A 13,270-nucleotide genomic window follows, 5' to 3' on the forward strand; every position below is an offset into this window, starting at 1 on the left:
TGTTGACTGTTTTCGTGAGAATTTATAACAAGCGGAGTTCCACGTTTTCTGCAAGGGGACCACACCAGCACTTGTAGCCAGCACCGCGGAGCCCTCCCTTCTGTCCGCATTTTGCCAACAAATTGCGAGGAGAATTGTCAGAGCAGACAGGAAAACAAAGCTCAGGTGAGCAACAGAAGTCTGATCTGTATTTAAAACAAACAACAACAAAAAAAAAAATCACACAAGTGCTGTTTGCAAATGCCATCAGGGCACAAGCGAGGCCCCTCTCTGCCAACACACCGTGCAGCGTTTAGGAATACGGACTTTGGTGCTAGGATAGGGTGTAGAGATACAGCAGAGCAGACTACTCGTCGCTGCAGCTGGTCCCTTGGGATAAAAATCATGGACTGGTTTGGGTTGGAAGGGACCTTCAAAGGCCATCCAGTCCAACCCCCCTGCAAGGAGCAGGGACATCTCCAACCGGATCAGGTTGCTCAGAGCCCCGTCCAGCCTGGCCTGGAATGTTTCCAGGGATGGGGCATCTGGACAGTTGCAATTTAACCGGGATGTTCCAGACCTGGAACGTTTTACCGAAGCGAACGAGCACCGCAACATCCAGAAATCCACAAAAACACGCTCCCGCGCAGCCTGGGGCTAAAGGAGGCATCCGATAGAAGAAACCCCCGCCCTGAATCCCCACTGCCCGACCCTGACCCGGGCCACCGGCTCCCCAGAGCAGCTGCGCTGCGGGCAAACCCCCGAAGTGACAGAAACCGCACCGGGCTGCCCCGCAACCTTCCGCGGGGCGCGGGCCTCTCCGGGCGGATCTCCCCTCACCGCGGCGCAGGGGGCAGCGGCGGCGGCGGCCCCTCGGGGCGGGGGTGGCCGGTGGCGGTGCGGGGGAAGGCGGGACCCGCTCCTACCTGCTGCGGGAAGTAGCGCGTGAGGTAGGGGGCGGCACGGGGCGCGGCGCCCCGCCGGTGGCGGCGGAGGAGGGGGACGAGCAGGGCGCCGGGAGCGCCCAGCAGCAGGAAACACAGCAGCAGCCGCAGCATGGCCAGGAGGAGCGGGGCGGGGGGGGGGGGGAGCACCCCGCCGCCCCGCCGCTTTATAGCGGCCCCGCACCGCCCCCCGCCCGCCGGCTGCCCCGAGGCGGCCCCGCGGGAGAGGCGGGCGCTAGGACCCAGCCGAGGGGAGGGCGGGGCTATGGCACGTGGAGGGGGTGGGGACTAAGTAGCGGGGCTTTCCGATTGGCTGCGGACGAGAGGGTGGGCTGTGGCCGTTTGGTTGGGGTTTTGCTTAAGGGCACGTGATCCGCCTTTCTCGTGACTAGGTGCTGCGTGAGAACGAGGCTGGCATCTTATTGGGCGAGTGGGGCGGGCCTGCTTCCGGACGGCGTCGCGATTGGGTGAGCGCCTCGTCGTCCCCTCCCCCAGCAGCCTGGACTTCCGTCTTCCGGCTTCTCCTGGGCGCGGTGGTCGTTCCGGCTGTGGGGCCGCGGCCGCGGTAACGCCCTTCGGCGGTTCTCTCCCGGGTGGGCCTGAGGGCCGCGAGGGGAGGCGGTGCAGCCGCCGCCTGTCTGTTCCCTTGCCCGGGTGACAGCGCTTCAGCGCGGTCCCTGCGGCCGGGAGACGGAGGATCCGGGAGAGGGGGATCACGGCGCTGAAGTAGGCCCGAGCGGTAACGCTTCAGTAACGGCAGCGTTTCCTGGGCGTTGAGCGGCCAGGACGAGCGGCGGGGGCGGGGTGAGGCTAAGCAGCTCCGTCCGGCCCTCGGCGCCCTTGTGCTGCGCCCTGGCCGCCCGGGGCTGGAGCGGGAGGAGGCTGCTGGTGCAGGGGTGAAAACCGCGGTGTGGGACCCGTTACGGCTCTTCTGATGTGTTCTGGGTTTGTTTTGTTTTGTTTTGTTTTTTCCTTAGGCCACGAGCTCGCTAGAGGGCACCAGGCACCGATGGAAATCTCGGTGAGACTGCTGGAAGGAAAAGCTCTTTGGGAGCTGGAGTGCAGTGTGGTTCCCAGGCTGGGTATGTGGGTCCAGGGGTTTGTTTTGTTCATTAAAAGATCATAAAGTGAACCAGATCTATTCGTACTGCCCTCTTTTAACTTATCTGCAGATCACGAGCTCTGTACTTCAACTAAAGAGAAAGAGAGGTGTAGATCTGAGTCCGTTTGCTCTGAAGGGAGCTCTTACCAGAACTTCTGTGGTACCTACATGATACACTTTGTCTCCCGTGTTCCAGTGGAATACTTGAAGTATTGGCTGTGTTTTCCAGGATGTGGGGTTTTTTTTTTTCTTTTATTAAAAACTGCAGATAACAGTATACTTCATTTAGATAGTTCTTACTTGAAAACCAGGTGGCATGTGAAGCACCTGGTGGTTTCTCCAAGTCCACCTCCTTGGGCAATACTGAAACCAGACTTAACTTTTATTATTTCTTTTTTGTGTGTGTGTTGGTGTGTTTTACTTGCACTATTCACCAGTATCTTGTACTGTAACTAAAGCAAAATAGTTCCCTTTCGGGAAGAATTGAAGGCCTACACCATTTAATGTATTAGGTCAAGTGAGTCTCTGTTAATACATGCTTTGATGAGAGATTTTTCATTTTGGTTGTCCTTCCAGTAAAGCTTTTACATCTTCCTGGCTCTCTTTTCCTGGCCTTTCTGCCATAGAAATCATATATATGTATATATGATTATTTTGTGTGCCTCCAAATGGCTTAGAGTCACTCACGTTTGTCTAGTACTCGTGTTACAGATCTTGTTTCTGCCAGAATGCTGAGAATGGGCAGAGGGATAGCCTGTGACTTGAACTAGTTTGTGGCAAAATACCAATAAAACATCGTTGCTGGTTATTGAACGGCTGTTAAACGCCAAAGCCGTACTTGAGGCTCCTTTATCTCCTTGGCCTTCCGCCTCCATGAGGGAGTTACGGGATGAAGATGCGAAATTCACTTTCCGTGCTGAGTTTATTCTGCAGCTTATGCTGAAAAGAGATGTGTATGTAGCTCCTGCTGTGACAAAAGTGGTTCTGCAAAAAAGGGTTTATAAGGCCTCCTTTAATTCACATCTTGGTGATTAAGTTGGAACTCTATCATTTGAGGTATTTTAGAGTAATTTTGTCTACTTGTTTCTAGCATCTGTTGAGAAAAAAGTTAACCTAAAACAGGGAGAGTTTCCTAAAAAAATGATATTTTGGACAGTATAATAATAATAAAAGCAAGATAATTCTGCAGGAACGTAACACTGATGAAAAGTATGTGTTTTTTTTTTTTAATTTACATATTCAGTTCATAATTTATTTGTTGGTTCCGTATGTCCCCATGTCAAAACTGGTGATAAACACTGTAGAGCTGTCCCTTTGGCTCAAAGGGCAGGAATATAATTGCAATTGCAGGCCCTTTTGAGATTTTCTGAGTATCCTCCCCTTTCAAAGTCATTGGTGTTGAAGGCATTTGCAGAATTACACACATAAAATCATTTCCAGTTTTAACTTCATGTTGTGATTTTTTTATTTTTTTTCCTAAATTAAGGAAAAAATCAGAAACACACTTGTGGTAGTGCTGTGCTCAAGGATAGTTGTAATAAAGATTCCCTAAATACAAGTGGGGATTTGCATTATTTGTCTGCAGTGGTGTGCCAAGTGCAAATATAGTGGCTGCTTGCCTCTTATTTCATTTTTTTTTCCTTAAAGGGTTAATTAAGGGTAATAATAGATGTTAACTCAATTGGGCTACCATTTTCAGACAGAGATCATTGTTTCCTGAGGACTGCCTTTCAAAATGTTCAAACAGCCAAACTAAAAGCAGTTAATACGAACATGTCATAAAATGAGAACTTTGAACCATTTTTGACTTGCCTGTTTCAGGTGATGCTGCGAGCACATGAATAGTGTGCGAGGACTCTTGGCTGCCTCTGTAATTTCCATCCAGAACTCCTGCTTTGTCTATCCGGCCTGTCAAAAATGCTTTTCTAGGCTGATACTGGATTCTAGGAGGTACGTCCTGTTTGGGGGGTTATTAACCGTCACTGTCAGAGGCCTTGGGAATCTCTGTGAGCTGAACAGAAGTTAAAACAAACCGGTGAAAATCCAGCCATGATAGAAATAAATGCTGATTTCAGATATTTGTGTTACTTATCTCTATTTAGATCTTTGTATTCCAGTGGCACCTTGGAGGTCGTTACGGATCAAGAGTTCTGTTGCCTTCAGGGCCAGGACAGTTTAGGAGCATAAATGATGCGTGTTAGTAGCTTCCAAGCGCATCCCCTGCAGTCCAGTTTTTCAGTGCTGGTCCTAAATGGGAAAGTGTTGGCTGAAAGCCGCTCTGAATCAAGTCTTATTTTTAAAATTTGCTCTTACAAAATATGTGCAATGCATCAGGTGTGACTCTTCCACTTACTGTGTGTCCAGAAACATGAGCTTTCATTTTTAATCCCAGTTATCGGAAATCTATGACGCACAGAACAGTATGGCAGCAAATGTCAGCACTAAATGGAAGGAGCTGACTTTGAAAAGCAAGAATATCTGTTGCTTCAGATGCTGAATTAAAAGATAACAGTGCTGCTTTCTGATGATTTTTTTAAATCTAGGTATTACACCAGAGCTACAGGAAGAAAAATCCCAAACAAGAGTGAAATGCTGTTCTGGTCTTGGCTGGGGTGGAGCTGATTTTATTCCCAGTAACTTCCATGTGTGGGGTTTAGTATGGGATTTGATATGTGAAGAACATTGATAGTACACTGATGTTATTAGTTGTTGCTGAGAGATTAAAGATTTTTCTCAGCTTCCCAGGTTTTGCTAACGTGCAGATGAAAGAAGTTGAGAGGGATGTAGCCAGTACAGCTGACCCACGCTGGCCAGAGGAAGTATTCCACACTGTAGATGTCGTGCTCGGTGCATAAGAGGAGCTGGCCAGTGGGCAGCTCTGGCTTCCTCTCAGGATCGTTCTGAGATCGCCCTCGGTTCTGTTCTGTAATTGCTGCTTGGGACGGGCTCTATCGGTCCTTGAGTGGTGACAAATTGTGCATTTGTTTTGTGTATTTTATTTTCCCTATTTTTTATTATTAATAATCCTACTATTTCTTCCTTTTCTGCCCTAGTAAACTGTCTTCATCTCAACCCACAAGTTTTCCTTTCTTTCCAATTCTCTCCCCCATTCCCCAGGGAGGGGCAGCAAGTGGCTGCATAGTGCTTGCTTGCCAACTGGGGTTAAACCATGACAAATGTTTAAAAAAAAAAAAAAAAAAGAGAGAGAGGTACAGGGAATTCAGAATTACTCCCCAACAAGTTATTCAAAACCTGCTGCCTCTCTCCAACTTCACAGCAGGCTAGCATTTAATAAATCATTAAAGAAGCCGGAAGGATTCTGTCACAAAACAGACACCTTGCTGAGCCTACAGTAAGATTAATGCCTCAAGGAGTAAAGAATAAGGAAGAATCTTGCAGTTTTGTAATGGAATATTTGATACATTGTATTAGTAATACTTATGGCTGTAGATAAGTTCTTACCTCAGCAGTGATTAACATAAATTCATGTATTCAATTTTTTTTTTATCCTTTTACTGTCTTTTGTCAGGTTTAGCTGTCTAAGATGTGGCTGCACAGGTGAAGCTAAAGATGCAAGCTACAGATATAGATTGTCCCTGAAGATTGCTGACACTAATGATTTGTTTGACATTACTGTGTTTGGAAGTTGCTTAGACCCATTCTTTGGAGTCACCGCGGAAAATCTGCAGAGGTAAGGAATGTATGGTTTGTAACTATACAGCTGCTGCTTTTTCTTCAGCTTAAAAAAACTGAGTTTGGATGGTGGGGAGATGAGTGGGAAGAAGCTGCTGAAGTGCTCCCTTCCAGCATTTCCTTGGTATTGTCACCTTGAGAAAATACTGAAATCTGGTTTCTTCCTGAAATCTTGAAATTTTGAGACTGATTACTTCTACTTAAGAGATCCTCCACTTGTCTATTGAAGGCAACTACCACCTGCTAAGTGAGCTTCACGATTTGGTTGGCTGAACTTCTTCCTCGTGTCTATCCTCCTTTATTTGAGATGATTGAATTTCCTTTGTCTAATGTCAGATTACTAAGTAAGCTGGCTTTTCCAGAGGTTTAGACTTATAGTTTCCTCAAGATTTTAGAGTAAGAATCTAAAGAAATAGAGCCTTTGGATTTTGAGTTTTTTAACAGTTTGGATTTTTTTTTAAAGTGTGCACTTTATGACTTTAATTCAATGTGAGCAGCTTTTCCTTTAGCAAGAAGGGATTCCTAAGAAAGCCTGTTAGTCCTCGGAGCCTGACCACCTACATTATAAACTTCAGACTTTCTGATATGTGAAACTGCTAGGATGGGATATCCAGATACATTCACTACTTGTTTCTCTGTTCTGTTACTTTCCAATGCCTTGTGTTATCACTGGGTCAAAGATGAACACTTTTAAAATCCTGTATTAGCAGCATTAACGACATTCTCATGGAAGGCATTCTACTCTAGGCTGCTGTACTACTGTCAGCTATGAAAACCAGAGTTATTAGCATGTCTTGATGTGGATGCTGCTGTCACTGTAAAGATGTGGGCAGAAAGGATGTGTACGCAGTAGCAGCATACTGACAGCATTGTACAGTCATGGTGTTGATACAAAAATCACAGCCACACAGGGAACACCCTGAAGTTGTGTGTGTATTAAACCCATTCAAAGTGGTTGTTTTGTTTACTTCTGTTTCACTAACAAATTCTGTGAAGTGAACCATTGAATTTAGGTTCATGGTTTCCTGTTTTCATTCTATATTTAGTTTAAGCTACCACAGTATCTTCTCTTTAGCATGTGTGCTACAGCTAAAATGCTGTGTAAGGCTTCCTCTGTTGGTACAATACTTCTATATGTTTTTACTCAAGGTGTGTTCAAGATTTCAATCGGCTGTCAGGAGAAACAAACACAGATGCATCTCCAGGAGCACTAGTTCAAGCAGTGGAAACCTGTTTCATCGGAAAAAGATTTATATTTGGAGTGAAGGTAACTTTTAATCCACATCACTCTCTTATACTGAGTTTTTTCATTAGCTTGTAGCCAGTTGGTGGCGTAGACTGAGTTATGAAAGCATTATGTACAATGTCATTTGGGAATTTGAGAAAATTTAGGGCTAGGACATGGGAAGGATTCTACTCCTCTTCTCCCAGACTCTTGTGTTATTTTAAATGAGTCGCATCCAAAAGTCATCTTGAATGGCAGTAGTCAGCTTGACAGCTTGTCAGGGCTGCTTTTCAGAGAGCCTGAGCAGTGCCAGCTCCTGTGCATGGCAGTAACAGCTTGGAGTCTGTAAAAAAAAAAAAAAAGCCTCGTACAGTTCAAGCGAGAAACGGACTGTCTTTTCAAGTGCTGTCCTACCTTTCCCATGCTACAGTCTCCTGGAGTCTGACATGTAAGGAGAAACACATTCCCTTGCAGAATTTTGATATTTCTGGATTTAAGAGAGTGTTTTAAAATGTTGATAAGGTACAGCTGTTCAGCATATGCATCTGTGGCTCTTTTATGTGTTTAACAGACTCTGAAATATTAGTTCTTAGTAATATTTCCATAGAAACAGTCTTCCAAGCTCTCTTCAAGTGGTGCTTGTGCGAGTTGTTCATATTATGAAGTCTGTGAACTAAATCCTACCTGGCAGGTGTTTTTCCTCTCCCACAGGTTACCATGAGGTTTGTATCAGAGCTGGGATTTTTCCAGTGCACACCATCTTAAGTAGTAAAAGTTGGAGGACTTCATGGATTAACTTTACTTCACTGGAACCATTCACCAGGTCTCTAGGTCTGATGCCTTTACAAATGGAAATAATCCCACCTATCAACAGCCTTGTTGCTGCTCATGCACACCCAAGAACTGAACACGCGTTCAAAGACCGTTTGTTCAGCCTTTGTCTCCTAGAATTTTCTGTGTAGTTGTGTTCAGATATACATACAGTTGCACTATCCCATACAAAACTCTGAATCAACATTCTTTTTAAAGCCTTACCCAGAAGGGTATTTGTCCTTGGCTAACAGTCTTCAGCCTCAACTTTTTGTGTAGGCTCAGGCAGTAGGAGGGTTGTTAAATTTGAAGACAGCTATATTTGCTTTTTGGCCTCTCTGGCATTGCCAGACCTCAAAGGGGAGGTGCAAAAGGGTTTATCCACTTTTCAAAACATTAGATAATTCCCTCTACTTCTAAGGTCACTTTTCACCTGTAATTTCTGTGTAGAAATAGGTTCTATAAAGAATTGAGGCTGAAGCTCCTTTGAAGCACTGCTCTCCAGATAAATCTGAGACAACAAAGGTTGTTGCTTATTTCCCTTGCACAGAGATAGCACACAGAACCTATCACGCTGGCTTTAAGAGCTGAGCTGCCAAGCCAGGTGTCTGGTACCCAGAGTCCTTTCCTTCAAGTACGGCTCAGTGCCTCCTAGATCAAAGAAAAGCCTTGCCGCTAAGCAGCTAGCTGTTTGCACAGAGCTGCACTGGAGGAAGCCCGGAAGCACCCAGTGCCCTAAAGAGAGGAAGAAACTTTCTGTCTGTCCTTAGAATTCTTGGTTGTTTTTCTAGCTCCAAAACTCCGCGTAATTGCAACGAGCAAAGAACCTCTCGCTGTGATGCCCTTTATAGCCCTTGCCAGTGCTTGTTTCCCAGGAAGTACTGCTTTGTGTGACAGACTGTTCTGTATTCTATTCCCTGCAGATCCTGACAAAAAGTGAGACCTAAATTTTAGCCTGACTTAAGACATGCCTTAATTTTTTTTTCTATCACAAAATAGAGTATTGTACTAAAGTTTCTTGTTTTGTTTTTCCCCTTTTTCCCCCCAGGGTTTTGCAAGGGAGGATGGAGCGCGTTCTGCTGCCAGCAGCATCTTGCAAAACTGTTCCAGAATTAATAGAAATACAAAAAACCTTACAGCTTGCCAGATCTTCCTGCCAAATGCTGCTGTTACAGGCTTTACTGTTATCAGCTACTTCCATCGACTCTTGCAGTCAGCAAAATTCAGGAGCTGTAATAACAGCTTATGCTTACCTGATGCATCTTCAGCTCCAATAGATGAACCTGTCAGTGAGGTCAGCAGCTTGTCTAGCCTGAGTAGAAGCTCCTGTTTTGTTCAGTGCAGTGGCAGAGAAAGTTTTTTAGGGTTCTGGCAGCAGTCCTTCAGCCTGACTTCATCTGTTGCTTGGGTAACAGCAGAAGACTTTCCCACTCTGGAAGTGGGAAAGCTGGTGAGTGAACAGCATGAAGAAGAGGGGAAGCCTGTCTCTGTAGAATTGTGCAGTGTGAGCCTCAACAATCAAACTCTTCAGGATTCACAGTTTTGCAGCTCTTCTGTGAAGGAAAGGGATAACAAGGAGGATAATGAATTGACTTCACAGCGTAGTCGGGCTGACAGTATCTCTGCAGCTGATGAATTAGAGGAAGTATCCTCTTCAAAGACTGAGTATTCACATGGAAACAGTTCCAGGTTGTTACAATATCCCTTAGAATTTGGGGTAAAAGGCATTTACCCAAAGACTAATAGTAGAAATTATTCTTACCCAGAAAAATCCCACAACTCCCTTTTTTACAAGAGAGATTCCTCATCTTCTAATCGTGTAAATGTAGCTGGAGTGTCTTGGACAGACTCTGTGCTTTGGGATGAGCTCCCGTTCTCAGAAAGCCTAAATGAATTTTTAGCCAGAATAGAAGATGGCAAGAGTGTTGTAACATCACCCAGCCTTGATACAGGCAAACGTGGCCTTCTTGAAAGTAGCAAGTTGGGTGTAATTCTTAACAAATCATATCCCAGGCAAACCCTAGTAGCTGGTGATCTGCCTGAAGCGAGCGTTTCGGGGAGGCTCTTGCCACCAGCAGAGAATGATAGTTGGGAGAACATGCTGTTTGCTTGTCTTCACTCGAATGCAAATCTTCTGAGCGATGAGGTGTCACAATGTGAGTCTTCATCTCGTGTTTTATCTTCAGCTGACAAGGAATGCAGAGCATCTTGCTTTATACCTAACTCTCATCTACCTATTCTGTCACAGTCCTTGCCAGTTATATCAGAGTCTTCTGTTTCTGAGGGCAGATTTGTGCAGTCCAAAGCAGCAAATACTGACATTTCAAAGTCAGCTTGGTCTTTTATTAGCCTGCAGTGTACTGCTGAACATGGAGAAACCTCCTGTTCAAAAAGGAGCAAGGCAGCTACATGTATGCACTCTGCACTTTACAGCTGTTTAGCTGGCTGTGAAAACAAAGAAAATTCTTCTACACCCAGCCAAAGAACAGGTCTTGCATTCACAGGGGCGTGGGACTTTGATCCAGCAACTCCCAACAATACAAGAAAGATAGGTAAAAGAGAATTAAAACCATTGATAGAACTGTCAGAAAACACCTTCAACAGTGTTTACAGGAGAGAGATGCTGTGGAACAATAACTTTCCTGAAGGCAGCTACAATGCTTCTGCTGATCTCTTTGATGCCAGTGCAAGAGAGGTAGCAAACCCTGTAGAATTCTCAAGTAAATCCTGTAATTCTTTGATACAGGAAGATACTTTGACAGAAAAGGTGACAGCTCCTGAATTGGTGCTTTATCCTGGAGATGTTCCCTGTAACTGGTCAAAACCGAGCTCATCCCTACGTAGATCCTCTCCTGCTTTTAGTAAGCACAGTACACCAGTAACTTCCTGCTTTTGTGATTCAGAATGCGATTCAGTTAGTGCTCAAGACTTTGTTCCTTATTCACAGTCAACTCCTATGACAAAACCTCTCCAGAAACTGTGGCCTGCTGGGGAAAGAAGCTCTCTTGTCACCATCTTCACCCCTAAAAATCCCACTGAAGTCCATTCCAAAGGGAAGCGGTCTAGGTCTTCCTTCCAAAACACTCTGTTGCAGCAGCTTACTGGCAGGTTAGTGAAACGGGAAAGGCCAAGTACCAGGGAAGACAGAGAAAGTTACGGCTCTGCTTCACAGGAGTTCCTCAACAGCCAGCTGCCTGCCGACTTTGAGGAGTGGATCCCTCCATCTGCAAACAAAAGGTTGAAACCAGCTGCATCTTTAACCTTAAAAAGAGTTTGCTGGGCTACTGACCTGCAATCGACCTGTGGGCACGCTGGCAGGAACCCTATTTCTGAAAGCAAAGAGAAGAGTGAAAATGATATATCCTTCAGAAAAGAGAAATTAAACCCTGGGAATGCAGCCAGCATGCTCAGAACTCCTGTGTCTGCAGGTGTCACCAAGGCCTTGTTTTTAAACAATACAGTCCTGGAAACCTGCTCCCCTTCAGAAGGCAAGAGTCTCCTCTCAAGTGCGAATTATTCAGGGGGTATGTTGGAAGGGGCAACTGACTGGTCTCCTGAGTTGTTCTTCCGGGCACGGAGCCCTTTTTCCAGTAAGTCAAAATACTGAGAAAAAAAAAAAAAGACATTTCTATGCTTTAGCATGAATTACTTTTAAGATTTTGTGGAAGGAACCAGTTGAAGAAAAGAGCTAAAACAGTTAAATTATTTATATACTTCCTGGTCTTCCAAAGATGAGTTATGTTTATTTGCAGAGCTTTGTAGCACAGAGATGGGGAAAAGCAGAATTTGCAGTTACTTTATTGTAAATTAACTTTGAACTGTGCAATAAAAACTTTTGTAAATGTGTGCATTTAATAGGTCTCACTTATCCAATACAGGTAGGTGAGGTGTCTCAAGAAGAGCCTCTGGAGTCCATGTCCACTCCAGATTCTTGCCTAGTGATTGTCTGCGGAGAAGGGCCAAGTTTTCATCAAAGAATTTCGTATCTCCTATGGGAGCCTCATCTTTAAGCCCCTTTGGGATCCTAGGATGGAGATGTAAAATGAATATGCACCATTTACATTGAGACTAGAGACAAGACTTCAGTTTCTTGGTCTCTACCCTAAGTTCCACACTGTAATCAAATGCACTTCTCACTGAGGGACGGGAGGGAGAAGAATATTTATGTTCACGTGCCTCTGCAGCTGAGCAGGTGATCAGTGAGACAGAGCCTCTCCTACTGAGGGCACGGGTGTGCTGAGGCTGCAGGCGTTCCTGTAGGCTGGATGAAGAAAACAGTTCCTCATGGCTATGCAGCAAGTCTGCACAGGTAAATTACTTCACAAAAAAAGTTTTTCTATAGCAGGTGGCGTTGGTTTGGTTTAGTTTGGTTTTTTTTCACTACTTACAGTTGAGGAAATTGGGGCACGGTTCAAAGACTTGCCCACTGTTAAGAGAGCATGGAGCCTAGCTCTGGGTATCACCAGAAGGTTTTAACCAGCAAACCATCTTTTCTCCTTGCTGTCCGGCTAAGCAAGATCCTCAAGCACAACACAAATGTTCCTCCCGGTGTTTAAGGATGCTGCAACAGTAGGTGGTGGTGGCAAGGGGCTTGAGGTCTCTTCTCACAGACCCAAGCCTAGATCCCTGTGGGCCCTGGATCCTGGACATAAACAGAAGAAAAACAAAACCCCAACATCCAATTATAGCAAAAAAAAAAAGTGGGAGGGAAGCAGAGTTAAACAATTTGATGACCACAGTAACTGCAAGCATTGTACCTGTGAGTGGAGTCGCTTCTTAGATGCTGTGCCAGTGACACCGGCCTAAGCTGCCACGGCAGAGCCTGGCAGTGCTGTGCTGTAAGATCCTATTGCAGGGCTTCTTGCCACAGCCAAGGGGACATGACGGTAACAGATGACGATGTATTGACTTTATAAGCTGTTGCTGGCTTCCCCAGCTGAGCTTTAGCCCTGCACTTGATAGCAAATCACAGCACCAGCGCTGCACCAGGGGTGCTTCAGGCAGGACAGTGCAGGGCTCTAGGGTGAGCCAAGTGGTCAAGCCTGCGTTTCCGCCTGTGTTTACCGATGTCATGCCTGTTCAAAATATTTTATTTATTGCAAATAAAATCCTACTTGGTGAATCTATGTTAGGGGCAAGCGGCAAAGGAGTAAGAAATGTAGCCTGCTTGGAAATGGTAGATCTGCGTTGATGGCTTATGCAGAAGAAATAAAGGGAAAGACAACGTTACTCATATCCAAATCACAGAGCACAGGGAAGGCAATAAGGGTTTTAAGATACCAGTGCTCAAACAAATAAAGCATGAAACTACTTGTTTCTGCTACAGCATCCCACATAATATGAGACTGCAGTATCACTGGCTCTTTAAGCACTCCCTTGTGATGAACTGGACAAACACCCACTTTATCACGGGGGTCAGACCGGTTCCAAGTGATCCACCAGAGACTTGATGCTGCTAGCACTGAAACACTGCCAGAACTTCTACGTCATATACCTGGCAGCATCTTGACATGAAAT

At 45.4% G+C, this 13,270-nt stretch overlaps 2 protein-coding genes across 7 annotated transcripts in view; one reads left to right on the forward strand and one right to left on the reverse strand.

Moving 5' to 3' along the window:
• PRCP (prolylcarboxypeptidase) overlaps nt 1–1,149 on the reverse strand; it is a 35,287-nt gene extending 34,138 nt beyond the window's left edge. The window contains exon 1 of the mRNA XM_086739665.1: nt 906–1,149. Within this exon, the coding sequence (XP_086595791.1) occupies nt 906–1,037 (132 nt within the window). The 5' untranslated portion in view covers nt 1,038–1,149. The remainder of the gene's footprint in view (nt 1–905) is intronic.
• Nucleotides 1,150–1,428: 279 nt separating this feature from the next.
• DDIAS (DNA damage induced apoptosis suppressor) lies at nt 1,429–11,599 on the forward strand. Of its 6 annotated transcripts, none has more exons than XM_086739657.1 (6): nt 1,429–1,727; nt 1,901–2,005; nt 3,847–3,975; nt 5,555–5,716; nt 6,868–6,985; nt 8,802–11,599. In XM_086739657.1, the coding sequence occupies exons 3-6, from the start codon at nt 3,863–3,865 to the stop codon at nt 11,358–11,360; spliced, it is 2,952 nt and encodes a 983-aa protein (XP_086595783.1). In that variant the 5' UTR covers nt 1,429–1,727; nt 1,901–2,005; nt 3,847–3,862; the 3' UTR covers nt 11,361–11,599. The 6 variants fall into 6 exon arrangements, with proteins under 6 accessions (XP_086595783.1, XP_086595785.1, XP_086595786.1 ...); XM_086739659.1 differs by having other exon boundaries at nt 1,429–1,662; XM_086739660.1 differs by lacking the exon at nt 1,901–2,005.
• Nucleotides 11,600–13,270: the final 1,671 nt, after the last annotated feature.

This window comes from Chlamydotis macqueenii, chromosome 1 (genome assembly GCF_036417535.1).
Source record: "Chlamydotis macqueenii isolate bChlMac1 chromosome 1, bChlMac1.mat, whole genome shotgun sequence".
Classification (NCBI taxonomy): Eukaryota; Metazoa; Chordata; class Aves; order Otidiformes; family Otididae; genus Chlamydotis; species Chlamydotis macqueenii.